Genomic DNA, 13,735 nt, shown 5'->3' with positions numbered 1-13,735 from the left:
GAGAGAGGGAGACACAGAATTGGAAGCAGGCTCTAGGCTCTGAGCTGTCAGCACAGAGCCCAAGGCGGGGCTCCAACCCATGAACTGCAAGAACATAACCTGAGCTGAAGTTGGCTGCTTAACTGACTGAGCCACTCAGGTGCCCTAAGAATGTGAGCTCAATCTTTGAACCACATCTTTGGCATTTACTCAACATTGGTGTTCTTTTTTGTTTCCTTTCTAAGTGGACTTGGGAATGTTACTTGCAAAAGCATCAAGTTGTTTTGAGATTAGCATGGTTCAGATGATGCCTTTAAATTTGTGTATCAGCTGTTAGGTACACATAGTGTTTGCAGATAGAGCTAAGGTAAGTTCAGCTTCCCATGTTAAATAGTGGTTTACATTAATTTCCTGTACAAAGTCTGTCAGCTTTGTTTGACTCTCCATTTGAAAGGACTCTTTCAGGTATAGAACTTGCTTTAATCTCAAGTACGTCGGAGTTTTAATTGGCTTGGTTGTTCAACTTAATTTGAAACTTTCTGTTTTACCAAATACCAAATACTTAATACCAAATACTGCTAAGTCAATAGAAAAGAGTCTTTTTCTAATCTTGCTTTACTTATTTATTTAGCCAGGAGCAAACGAGAGTGCTTTTTATATATGTGTAAAGACTTGCCCAATTAAAAAAATTATCTAATATTTATATGAGTGTCTACCATGAGTGCAGTCTTGTTTTAGTCCAGGAAGGTAAGACAAAGATGGATAAGCCATTTTCTTCCACTAGACCGAAAGCTCCATGGAGGCATCTTCTGGCTTACTTGATCATCTGCTGTCATTTTTCTGGTCCCTTCACTCTGTCTTTGCACTGCTGCCAGAATCTGCTTTAAATACTAGTCTCCTAATGTCATCCTTTGCTTGAAAAGCTTCTATAGTTGAAGGACAAAACCAATTATTGTAAGTTTTTTCTCTTTTTCGTTGAAGTTTCACCATAACATACCTAGATATGGACTCCATATAGTTTATCTTTGGGCCTTAATGTATACTTTCAGTCTCAGGGCTGACGACTTTTTCAATGATGAAAAATTCTCAGCCACTATCTTTTTGGATTTTATCTGCCTTTCCCCTACTTCTCCTTTTATTTTTTTATTTTCTTATTTTTTTAATTTTTTAATGTTTATTTATTTTTGAGAGAGACAGACAAACAGACAGACTGTGAGTGGAGCAGGGGCAGAGAGAGAGGGAGACCCAGAATCCCAAGCAGCCTCCAGGCTCTGAGCTGTTAGCACAGACTGACACGGGGCTCGAACCCACGACTGCAATATCATGATCTGAACCGAAGTTGGGCACTCAACCGACTGAGCCACCCAGGTGCTCCCTCCCTGCCCCCCTCCACTCCTCCTTTTGTAATACCCCGTAGACTTATGTTGGAGCCCTTCGATCTGTCCTCAGTATTTCTTTCCTTCTGTTTTATATTTTTAAATTCCTGTTACTCTGGCTGTGTTCTAACTGAATTCTTCCTGCTATTTTCCCAATCCACTAATTCTCTTTTATTTATTTATTTTTTACTTTTTAAAAAATGTTTATTTATTTTTGAGAGAGAGAGAGAGACAGAGCACGAGTAGGGGAGGGGCAGAGAGAGAGAGAGAGGGAGACACAGAATCCGAAGCAGGCTCCAGGCTCTGAGCTGTCAGCACAGAGCCTGACGCGGGGCTCAAACTCGCTAACTGAGAGATCACGACCTGAGCCAAAGTTGGATGCTTAACTGTCTGAGCCATCCACGCACTCCCCACTAATTCTCTTTTAACTGTGTCCATTCTGGAATGTGTCCCCAACCTATTGACCTTTTGATTTTAATGGCTGTGTCTTTTACTTCCAACATTTATCATTCATTCTTTATGACAGCCATCTGTTTTTATGTGGACCCGCCTATTTTTGTTTCATAATTTCTTGTTCTTTTTATGGGTATTCTTCATTTTTTCACCTTGAGGATCTCAGGTGACAGGTTGTTTTGAGATGGCTTTGTTGTTTGCATTTCAGCCTGTGAGAATTCATCTCCTGGTTGAAAACTTTGTTAGTTCTCTTGGTGTTCATGTTTCTTGTGTGTTTTATTTTTATTTATTTCTAATGTTTATTTATTTATTTTGAGAGTGGGGGAGGGGCAGAGAGAGAGAGAGAGAGAGAGAGAGAGAGGGACATCAAGAGAATCAAGCAGGTTCTGTGTTGTCAGCACAGAGCCCAACGTGGGGCTCGAACCCATGAACTGTGAGCTCATGACCTGAGCTGAAATCGAGTTGGATGCTCAACCGACTGAGACACCCAGGTGCCCCTCCTCGTGTGTTTCAGAATTTTCACTTGTAGGTTCACACTGGATGGGAGTTTTTTGTTTCTCCCCACTTCTCTCTGTTTTTTTTTCCCTCCTCATCCACTGGTTTTCTTCTTGGTTCCACTTGAACCCCCCCCCCCCCCCATCCTCCGTCCTCCAGTCTAGAAACAGACTTTCATGACCCAGGCTCTATTCCCTTGGTGAGCTCAGCAGGCCTGCTTCTCAGGCAAGGATGCAGCTCTGCATAAAGCCCGGTCCCAGGGCAGTGGTTGTGGTCCCTCTCAAGTCCTTCTCACAGGTGGGGGATCCCAGCCTCAGTTTTAGGCCAGGGGCATTTGGCCTGTATACCCTCAAGAACACTTGGCCGTCACTGCTGACTTCCATCTCTGTAGCCAGTGGCCTACTACTGTGACTTGGTTTGTTTGTGGGCTTAAAGAAGTTGATCATATTTTTGCATCCTGCTGTGCCTTTTCTCCCACACATTTTATCCTCATGTGGCTGTGAGGGTGAGAGAGCTCCCTGGGCCCCATAGGAATGCGAATCCCATCCATGGAGTTCCCACTCTTTTGTCCTGATTGCCTCCCAAAGGCCCCCTCCTCATACCATCATACTGATGGTTAGGATTTCAGCACATAAATTTGGTGGGTGGGGAGCACAAACATTGCAAGCAGTAAACCCATTGCAAGCAGTAAGACCATTGCAAGCAGTAAACTAAAGGAGAAAATGTTAAAGTCTATTTGAAAGTGAGCAAAATAAGGCTGACCTATTCCAACCTAATTCCCCTTATTCACCCCATAAGTGCAAATTGCTTGCTTTCTGGTAACTCTCAAATCTTTACAGTTAAGATATATTAGACACTGTATTTGTACTTTCTTTTTTGAAAACCACACCTGATGGTGTGCTGCTGTTTTTGTCTTCCTCACTGCCATTCACTCATCTTTATTCCTTGAGGACTTTGGCTTTCCTCTATCCACTGGGCTACTGCCAATGTTCTCGACGACAGTAACATTTTTCTAATCATTATCATTGCCATCATTAGTAACTTATTGAGTACCTCCAATGTGCTGGCCATTGTAGTAGGTGCTTCATGTATACATTAGCTTATTTATTTAGTCCACAGTTTACGGACGAGGAAGTCAAGATTCAGAGAGGCAGTGACTACTGTATTTTAAACTTTCTGAACTCCGGTGATCTTTATTTTTATTCACTTCGAAATCCATTTCATTGGCCTTTTTATTGCTTAAAGCATTTCTTCTGATATCCTGAATCCTGTAAGTCTCCTTTCAGACATTTACCCCACCTACTAACCCTTCCCCAAGACCTCTCTGCGGTCCCTGCCTGTTTCCCCACCTTCTGTGGCCCACATGGTCATTTCTGCTTCCTCTTTCCAGTGTTCTCTGTTGTACTTGGATCTTCTTTCCATAGCCACTTAATCACTAGCCTCCAAAATAAGATCAAGTCCACTGTTTTTGTATTTGTTTCTAGTCTCTTCTAAGCACTATTGGAGAAAATCCCATTACGTTGCCACCAATTAACTCCATTTTAAATGAATTTCTGATTTACCTGGCCCTTGGGTGCTCATAAGTAGTTTAGTTATCCCATTTTGGCTCCCTTGCTGTTTCCCACACTGGCTGTTCCAAAACTTCTTAGCATCCTTTGTCAACACAGCTGCCTCAGCCTCCAGGGCTGCTTGACTTTGCCTTGAGTCTCACCGAGAACATAGAATCATCAGGAGTGATTTCCCCTAACTGTCCTCTTCTCTGCCTCAAAGTGACCCTTCATCTGACATGTCCTTCTTTTTCCTTTCCTTTTAGGTTAAAAGAATCTTTACTATTTTCTACCATTTTCCAATGGTAACTCTGCCCCCCTGTACTGTTGTTTCCACACTGTTCTAGGGAGTCACTCATCCATGGCCTTCCTCTCTTATGTCTTTAGTCCCTACTCCACTCCATTTGCCTGTCTCCTCACCTGCAAACAGGTACATCCGGGTTGGTCAGAGTGATCTTGCCAATTGCTTCCCTGGGTCCTGTAACCTCTCACAGTGTCTCCTTTATGGCCAACCTTGGGACCAGAGAAGCCCCATTCTGGTGAGAGCCTCTCCCACAGGCTGCCCCTGACTTCTTTCAGGCCAGATCAGATGATCTCTTCCTTCTTAGTTTTTCTGTAGCATTTGACAATATCAGCTGCCCTTTTTGCTTGTTCTTTTTGTCTCCTTTGAGTTTAGAATGCTATTTTCCTATTTCTCATCCTCCCTCCCCCTAAAATTATTACCTGTCTATCTTCCTCTGCCAACCCTTTCATGATTTTTCCCAAGGCTCAGACCTTGGCCCACTTCTCTCTCTGGGTGATTGTCTCCTGGGAAATTTCTAACTTCCTATGGGTGTTACCTGCTTCTTCAATTGCCTGCTCCTCCTTTTGTTTCCTGGCTTAGTAATTGTCATCCACACTAGAAATTTGGAATCCTCTTCGACACTACGGCCGCCTTTCCTTCTGCACATCCAGTCACTCAGTACTATCAGCTGTCCCTAGAAGCTGTCTATGTTTTGTTCTTCCGTTCTCAACAGCGTTGCCCTGATTAAGGTTTTGTGGACTATTGGAATAGCCCTTTAAATTTTCTTCCTGCCTTAAGTCTCTCCCGCCTTTAATCTTTTCTCTATACTGTGGCCAGTGTTAGATTTCTAAGACCATTCCTGTGTTCCCAATTGTTCATTGTCTCTACTTTGCCTGTGGGGTCCACAGATCTGTGGAGGTCAGATCCCTTGGCTTGGCATTGGGGCCCTTCCCTGGCAGCCCTTGTGCCCCCCCATCTTATCTCTCCAGCAGCTCCCCACGGCATACCCACCAGCACTCTGCAATAGGGCCACATCCTTGCACCCACACTCTAACACATGTGGTTCACTCTGCTTTTCCTTGTCTCTGCTGGGTTTTATAATTCCTGGCCTGTCTCCACAGTTATCTCTTGATGAAACATTTGTGACCCATCTTTCTTGACTCTCGTGGGACTTTATTCACACCTGCCCCGCCCCCCACCTTCGAGTTGCTTTTATATTCTAGACAGCTGTATGTGATTCTCTCTCCTCTCTACTAGCTTTTAAGCTTCTTGGAGGCATCTTTGTTTTCTCAGGTGCCAAAGTACAGTGAGTACCTAATAAATATTTATTGAATTAAAAATTGGATAATATATCTAGGTCCACCAATGTGAAGCAAAGAGCTAAGGTGCTTAGCAGCCCATTATCACCGTCAGCACATGAAGCACTAACAAAAAGGAAAACATTTTCAGCTTTTGCTTTAATATACAATCATCTGAGAGTTTCTTTTCTTTTTCTCTCTCTCTTTTTTTTTTTTTTTTTTTTAGAAATGTGACTTTACTAAAATAAGAGAAAATACATTTTAACCGAGCTTGCATCAATATAATTTTGGTGTTCAGATGAACTGGAAATGTTCACAGAATGGTTGGCTGAGTCAAGTAAGGTGTCAACAACCATCTGTCATCTAACAAATGAGCTTTTTGTGATTGTTGAAAAGCACAATTAAGTTCACTCAGAAAAAAAAGAATCTATTAAAAGTTAGGTGGGAAGATGAAAGAATTTTTTATATAGCATTTTAATTAAACGAAATTGGCTTGTTAAATCTTGGGGTCCCTGAAATGCTTAGAGAACGTTATAGAAAAATGTTACACCTCCTTCAAAGCAGATTTTATCAAAATCCTTAGCCAAAAAAATCTTATGCAGCTATGTTTCTCTACCAGTGTTATTGGAGGAGTATTATTATGCTAGCAAATGCCAAACATTCAGTCTTGTGAAACCATATTTGTGGAAATGGTATCAATGAACACATTTTGCGTGTCGTTAACATACAAGCAATACAAAAACTGGAAACTATTGCAAGGCCATAAAAGACCCCAGAGTATAGAGGCAATTATAGATAAACTTATTATTAATCAATGTTTATTTTTTTCCCCAGTTCATTAAAATTCAACACCAGAGTTTTATTTAAAATAAGATACCATATTGCCAAATGTGGTTTTTTTTTTTTGTTTTTTTTTAATTATCTATGCCATGAAAGCAAATCACTTTTTAAGGTGCTTTTTGCTTCTGTAGTTAGAACTCAAACCAACAATAACCAAGTAGACTACTTTCTCTTCCTTAAGGGACTCGGAAGATGGGAAAATACAGGAGAGGGAAAGTCAGTATGGCAAAAGCATGTGGCGATTGAGAGTCAGGATTTTGACCGAGTATGAAACTAACATTCCAGGTCCTAGGGTCTGTTGGTCTGAGTTATGTGAACAGTAAGACACCATTTCATTAATTTGCTGGCAAAGACCTTAATTTTTCATTATTCTTTACACTTTGCTGTTTTTGATAGTCAACGTATAGTTGTATTTAGTAACCATCTTACAGTATTTATACCTGTCATTATTAGACATTTTTCTACCATGATTAGGTAACTGGGCTGTTTAAAAAAGAAACACCTCCAGAATAGCTAAATTTTTAAAGTCACTACCTACATCTGCCAAAACAGATTAGTAGCAAATTTCCAGAACAGAACAAATTGTCTTGATCTCCTTACCTAACACTTTGTTTTATGTCAAATCTAACTGCTTTCAGGGAACAAGACTTCTTGATGGAAGCTTATATTTTGACATAAAAATTTTGGGGGCTGCAAGTGTAAAGTAATTTTATCCTTATTTTGCAGGCTGAATATTGCTGTATTATTACTTTTATGGGATTCACACTATAAAAACACCATATATTCATGATAAACTTGATCTGGTCTTAACTCACTATAACCCCGTTGAACTTACTGGCACAGAAACTTGAATATTCTGTTTGAGAAATTAAAATCTCTTGATTATACAAATAAGTGCTACCTTGTAAAATAATATTTATACTTCAAGCACTGCTTCCTCCATAACCGTATCCATTGTCATTCCTGCATTTTTTTTTTATTTCAGATGCATTAGGTATTAGTTCTTATGATAGTGATAAACATTGGCCAAGCAGAATTAAAACTTTAATCAGAATACTGAAGTGTGGGTGTTTTTATAAAGGAAATTTATTTTTAGAGTATTCCTGAAAATTACTTTGGATTAGGTCCTATAAGGATCTTTCATTTTGAAAATGTATATATCTCCTTTATGGTATAATAAATATTGCTTTCTTTTTTTTTGTACTGTAATATTTCTTTGCTCAGGATCACACCATGCTTCAAGTTATTTTTTTTTTTAAGTTTATTTATTTTGAGAAAGAAGTAGGGGAGGGAAAGAGAGAGGGGGAGAGAGAATCCCAAGTGGGCTCCAAGCTGAGACGTGGGGCTCCATGTCATGAACCATGAGGCTCAACCTACTGAGCCACCCAGGCACCCCTGCTTCAGGTTATTGTTTGTGTTCGGGCGATAGAGAATGTCCGACTGATTACGCAGTGATCACAGGACAAAGGCTAGAAGTATATTGAGGTGTTATACTATGGTGGCTAAGCATTTGGGCTTTGAGCCAGACTGCTTGAGTTAAAATATGAGCTCTTCCACTTCCTTGTTGTGTGACCTTGGGCAAAGTCCTTGACTGCTCTGTGCCTCAATCTCCTATCTGTAAAATGAGTTGTCTGGAGTATTTAATGAGTTCATACATATAAAATGTTTAGAACTGTGCCTGGTATATAGGAAGTACTCAACAAATATCTATCACAGAATAATTGACCTCTTCAGTAATATATCTAGTTTATTAAGAATTCCAGATAGTTGTACTTTATTTCCTGAATAATAAAGTCAACAGCAGTAATGATATTGGTTGTGGGATACAAAATACATTTGCATCTTTGCTATAAAAATTAGCAATGCTAATAATGGGTTATTGTGTTTTCTGGGATATTAGTAACTTTAGGATACAGGTAACAGATGAGCCAGAGACCCTCAGTACAATGCCATCATGGAAGCATGTGAAATCAAAATGTTACTGTCATCCCACATAATTGCTTCCCCAGTGAAAAAGCCTAGAAATATTAGTTATGTTTTTTTTCAAGTGAATATGTCTTGTAGACTTTACCAGTTCTCTTTCTTCCCTAACTCCACTTCCATTAAGATTTTTGTTTTAGATTGAAAATGAAAGGAAGTTAATTTGTTACAAAATGCTGATGTCAGACTAATTTATTAAGTCTCTTTACTGATCTATTATTTCCTTTCACTTTCTTTATACCATAAACAAACTGTGGAAGAACTTTTGTATCTTATTTTTATCCCCCAATGCCAAATGTATACTACTAATGTTTAATCATTATTTGTTGAATGAATTATCCAGCATGACAGAAGGTCCATTCTTCAGCCAACTCATGTCTTTATTTGTTTACAGAGGACTCAGAGCCAGTCGGGCAACATTAAGTGAGCACATGGTGGGGGGAGAGGGGGAGGGATGGCAGAGGAAGCAAGAGGGATTGTGCTAGACTGTATCTGTAGGTTAGATGAAACAGCAGCCAGAGTGATGACCACTGCTGTGTGTAAGGAAAGCTTCTGCCAGAGGTGAATATGAATATATACTTCTATGAATGATAGAAATCCCTAAAGTGATTGTAGACTATTTTTGTTTTCCAGTTCAGTGGGCATTATGATTCCATAAAATAAGTAAAGATATGTACATACACATATTTACCCCCTCCATATTGATGCACATATGAAATACTTTACCCTGAAAGAAAGTTAGTTTAACAAAGGTCACTTGCCTAGTATCTGTTCATTTGCTATATCTCTGTCTATTGAGACTTGATGGAACTTTAGGGTTGTTTGCAGAAACAACTTTGTTCTAAATTTACAAACAATCTGAGGAGCTATAGAAGTACCATTAGTGGTAACATAAATAACTTTTCTAACTGGAACAAAAGCAAAATTTCAATATTACTACCAAAGCATTGGCCATTGTATAGCAAGCAGGCTTGCAGCTGGGGAGGACCACCTGGCCCTGCTCTCTTGGCCTACTTGCCAGACTTCAAAAGAAACTGCGAAAAACAGCTGGAAAAATAATAGTCCACTTAAAATTTTTTTTAATGTTTATTTACTTTTGAGAGAGAGAGAGTGTGTGTGTGAATGAGTGGGGGAGGGGTAGAGAGAGAAGGAGACACAGAATTTGAAGCAGTCTCCAGGCTCTGAGCTGTCAGCACAGAGCCCAACGTGGGGGCTTGAACTTATGAGCCTTGAGATCATGACCTGAGCTGACGTCAGATGCTTAACCTACTGAGCCACCCAGGTGCCCCAATAATAGTCCACTTTTAAGTTCTAATTGTTAGGATGGCAACTGAGGGTCCTACAGGTTAATTGTATGTAGGCTTCAAGACATTGGAACAGTTTTACTGGACTTTTCTCAGTCTTACCTCTTAGGCTTTCTGTGAGTTCAGGCATATTTACATTATAGTGCCCTACTTCTTGATCATGTCCCCTGTTCTGAAGCCTTGGCATAAACTGCATCCTGTAGTGAGAAAGTCAACTTGCCAGCCTTTTCCATTCTTCCTAGCAGCTCTTAACATTTAACCTCTTCCTTGAAACTTGCAGGCTTGGGAGCCTCTGCCTTCCCCAAGCCTTCCCTTCCCTTGCCTGATCCTTTCTTGTGTACAGTGTTACTTCACGCTATGCATGTTATTGAACATTGACACCTTTGTCTCTTCATGTTGTTTGTATGACAGTGTGGACTTTCGCCCTTGAGGACAGGCTGGTGACTTTTTGACTCACAGTGTTGATAGATGCTTACTGAGTAAATGGCTGTCGATAGGGTATAAAATTCACTGGAATTTTGAAGCTGAGCAAAGATAGTTTGAATCTTTTGTAGATTATTTTTGCACAATTGACATTCTTTTTACCGATACCCCTACCATCCACAAAATGGGCCAGTCTCAGAACTGATAAGACCTATTAATAGCATGCTACAGATCAACTTGAAAAATAATTATTGGAGAAGTAGAAAAGGACATTTGGTGGCAAATCAAGTAAACTTTGTTGTTCTAAGGTATTTGAAGAATTGTGCAAAAGAATATGTTCGTGTTAAACTGATTTGTGTTCCTTCTTTCTAACTGCTGTTTGCTGCTCAAATATAAGTATTTGGCCATTTTTTCCTCTCTATCTTTCTCTTTTCCTGGATAATGTCTATTATCAATGCATTCTGGTTACATATCCCAACCATGTTCCTTTTATATGTGATTATCTAATATGACGGGGGAGGAATTTGTGTATCTTCTTTTCTTGAAAGCTGCCCGCTATTTATCATGTTATAACTGCAAGATTCTTCTGCACAAGGGCTTTTGGGTCTTGAGCTTAGATTTCAAAAGTAGAAGTGCTTTGTGTCCCCCTCCATGGAAAGGATTTGCAAGCTATTTGTTAAATTCAAGCATTCTTAAAGAATTTATTTAGATGACTGCTAACTCTACTGCATTAGAAGCTTTAACATTTGATATGTATTGGATTAAAGTATATATAATCTTAAAGTATATTCTGATAAACTTCAATTTACTTACAAATATCACTTAATGTTTTTGAGTAAAACTCATTATTGCACAAAAGCTTAGAAGTGAGTTTAGTGCTACCTACCAATTTGCACATAATACTTCATTTTTAACTGCTATTAATAAATCGTAGGCCTTTTAAAATACAAAGTTTTCTTGCAGTCACTCCACATAATTGCATATCTTATTCTTAGCAGGTGCTTTGTTTTTGTCCCCCCCCCCCCAGCCTTTTCTATTTTTTTCTTAGTTTATTTCACTTATCTTCTATATAATAGACCCAAACTGCCTTGTGTTGAAGGAAATAGCTGCATGATGTGTACCACGAGTCTTGTATGTGATGGGCTTTAACCTCAGTTTATGTCTCTCCCCCCTGCACAGTCCCTTCAGTCTGAATATGTTCATTACTAAGGCCTTGCCGCTCCGACGAAGGCTGTTCCACTCTTAGACACAGTGTCTTCATCTGGACGAGCAATGTAGAGAGAAAGCCACTGCTGTTCGAGGGATATTTCTGCCTTCTTACCTTAAATTAAGGAGAGCACTCACATAAGACCTTCAAGAGACTTGAAACCAGAAAACTCTGGTTAATGACTACTATAAATGCACTGAAACTATGTTTATGGAGATGTCAATGCTTTTTAAGACCGTTTTAATGTTGAATTTGGTATTTTGAAAGGTTATTTTTAATGTATTTCGGTAATACATTTGCTACTACCTTTACATGTACAGTGTTACATTATGTATGTATTGTGAACTTTAAAAGACTATTTTGATAAATTTATAAATCTATAAAATTATGTAAAAACTAGACTCTATTTTGACTTAGATTTTCTTGTCGTTTGCTACCAAAAATTTGTATTTTGAATTTATTTAGTATGGTTTTGTCTATGATGAATAAATAATTCCTCTTTATTAAGAAAAAGTAAGGGAGAAAGTTTTTAGAAAGTGATTTTTTTTTATGTCCCCTGTGAATAGGGCAGATCAGTTCATTCTTTTGGGAAGTCAGTCTAATGTAATGAGTTTATGCAAGTTTATCTCTGGCAAGAGGATAATCGTTTGATATGGCTTGTTCAGACCGTTTCCTTTCCCTTTTGTTTTTGTTGCTCAGCTGTTTAGTTTCGCATCCTTGTGGGGCTTTAACAAAATTTAACATCCAGTTGAAGATCAGAATTCACTGAACGTTTCTCCTGAAAACACAGTTTTTCTCTATGAAATGACTCAACATTCCAAATGCTTTTATTTCTTTCTTCCTCTCGAGAGTTCTTAACCCAGTTAGAATATTTTGCTTTTGGTACGAGGTTGTTGTCTGTAACCATGTGTGGTCTGGCACCAGTTTTAAATCAATGAAGAGAAAAACTGAATAAGATGCTGCTGTTTCTCTGTATTAAAGGAGATATGTTTGTAACAGATTACGAACACCTAAGACACAAGCCAGCATGTCAGAAACCTAACGTGGAAATGAAGGGACCCCTGACAGGTGCTCACAGCCCTTTTATGTAAGTGTAATCTGGCATCAGGCCTCAGAAGCCCGTAGGTTTCATTTCCATGGGGTGTGGGGAGCCTTAGATTCTGATTATCTTCCATGCTGCTTAAGAATGGACTGTTCAGACAGTTAAGTGGATCCACATGAAGTGCTTTCCTCTCAACCACTGAGTTATTTACAATATATTTATTAAGGACGGGGTACCTTGAGGCTATTACACATGCTTCGGCAAAACATCTTGTTCATGTTTTACATTTTAAAAAGGCATTTGAATGAATGTTTGGCTCAGGTTCATTACTTAAGCTTCAGTAACTGCAGTACCAAATAATTGCACTAAGCTGATGAAAAAAATGAATTGTATGTTTTAGGAGTCAAAAATTAAAATAAGTGAAATTAAATTGTATACCTTTTCTAAAACTGAAAGAGTAAAATATTTTATTATGAGTTATTGTAAAAAAAAAGAGTGGTTAGTGGTACAGGAAGATGGTAGTATTTAAAAAAAAATCAGTGAAAAGTAATTCAGGTGACGTTTGAAAAGTGGGGAAAAGGGAACCATATGGACAGTTTTAGTTCTGTGAACACTAATTTGTGTGCAGCTATTGAAATGATTGTAAAATTGACTACTATAAATTCTCCATAATTATGTTGTGTATTAGTCCTGTGTATCAACATGTGTATGTCTTAGAATTATTTGTACACATGTCCATACACAGACAAATCAAGAAGTGTATGTATATAATATAGAAAGTATATAGCAAAGTAATTCTACTCCAAAAATAAAAAAATTGTTGACATGTATTTTGTTATGAATAGTTTACCTTCCAAAAGATAATTTGTTCTATTTTAAAGTGTAGAAAAATGCACTGCTAATAAATAATAAAAGTTTTATGCAATTTATGTTTCCCCTGACTTTTATAATTTGGATTTTGAGTTATCAGTGTACTGAAGTCTCTTTATAATTTTCTATTTGATCCATTCTGGTTGGTGCCTTTCAAGTTTCTCAAGATCTCCATTCTGGATTTTCAGTTTATCTTGTATTGACTTTCCAGGTTGTGGCCATTTTTTGAAGTATATGACAGTGAGCACAAAGAAACCTTATACGTTGCCTTTCACAAAAGTCAGATAATGTCAGGCTCCTGCTGTTTTTCTCTCTATATAATTTTCCTTTCTGTTAATAAAACACTGATTGTGATCAGAGTTTTGGGTCCTGCTTGGTCATTTACGACTGTTGTATGATACACTGGTGATTGGTGCCTTTTGAGTAAGAATGGCCATTTTTCTTAAGGAGAAATTATAGAAATAAATCAGATGGAAGAAACCTCACCTCTTGGAAGAGGCAGCTTGAGAGAAAGAAGCTACACTAGTTATTAAAGATACTTTATGTATTAAAACTGTATCTCCTCGGGTTGTGAAATTTCTAAGGTTTTGCCCTTCTCTTTTGTCTTTACATTTTTTTTTTGGTTTCAGAACACAGGG

At 38.5% G+C, this 13,735-nt stretch overlaps 1 protein-coding gene across 1 annotated transcript in view; it reads left to right on the top strand.

Annotated features, from left to right (window-relative positions):
- The window catches only part of CDC14A (cell division cycle 14A), a 207,130-nt gene extending 193,974 nt beyond the window's left edge, over positions 1-13,156 (top strand). Inside the window, exon 16 of the mRNA XM_047870590.1 lies at positions 11,158-13,156. Coding sequence (XP_047726546.1) covers positions 11,158-11,187 — 30 coding nt within the window. The 3' untranslated portion in view covers positions 11,188-13,156. The remainder of the gene's footprint in view (positions 1-11,157) is intronic.
- The last annotated feature ends 579 nt before the right edge of the window (positions 13,157-13,735 follow it).

This window comes from Prionailurus viverrinus, chromosome C1, assembly GCF_022837055.1.
Source record: "Prionailurus viverrinus isolate Anna chromosome C1, UM_Priviv_1.0, whole genome shotgun sequence".
Lineage (NCBI taxonomy): Eukaryota > Metazoa > Chordata > Mammalia > Carnivora > Felidae > Prionailurus > Prionailurus viverrinus.
The sequence above is the reverse complement of the archived record's forward strand: the minus strand, read 5'-3'. Positions and strand labels throughout refer to the sequence as shown.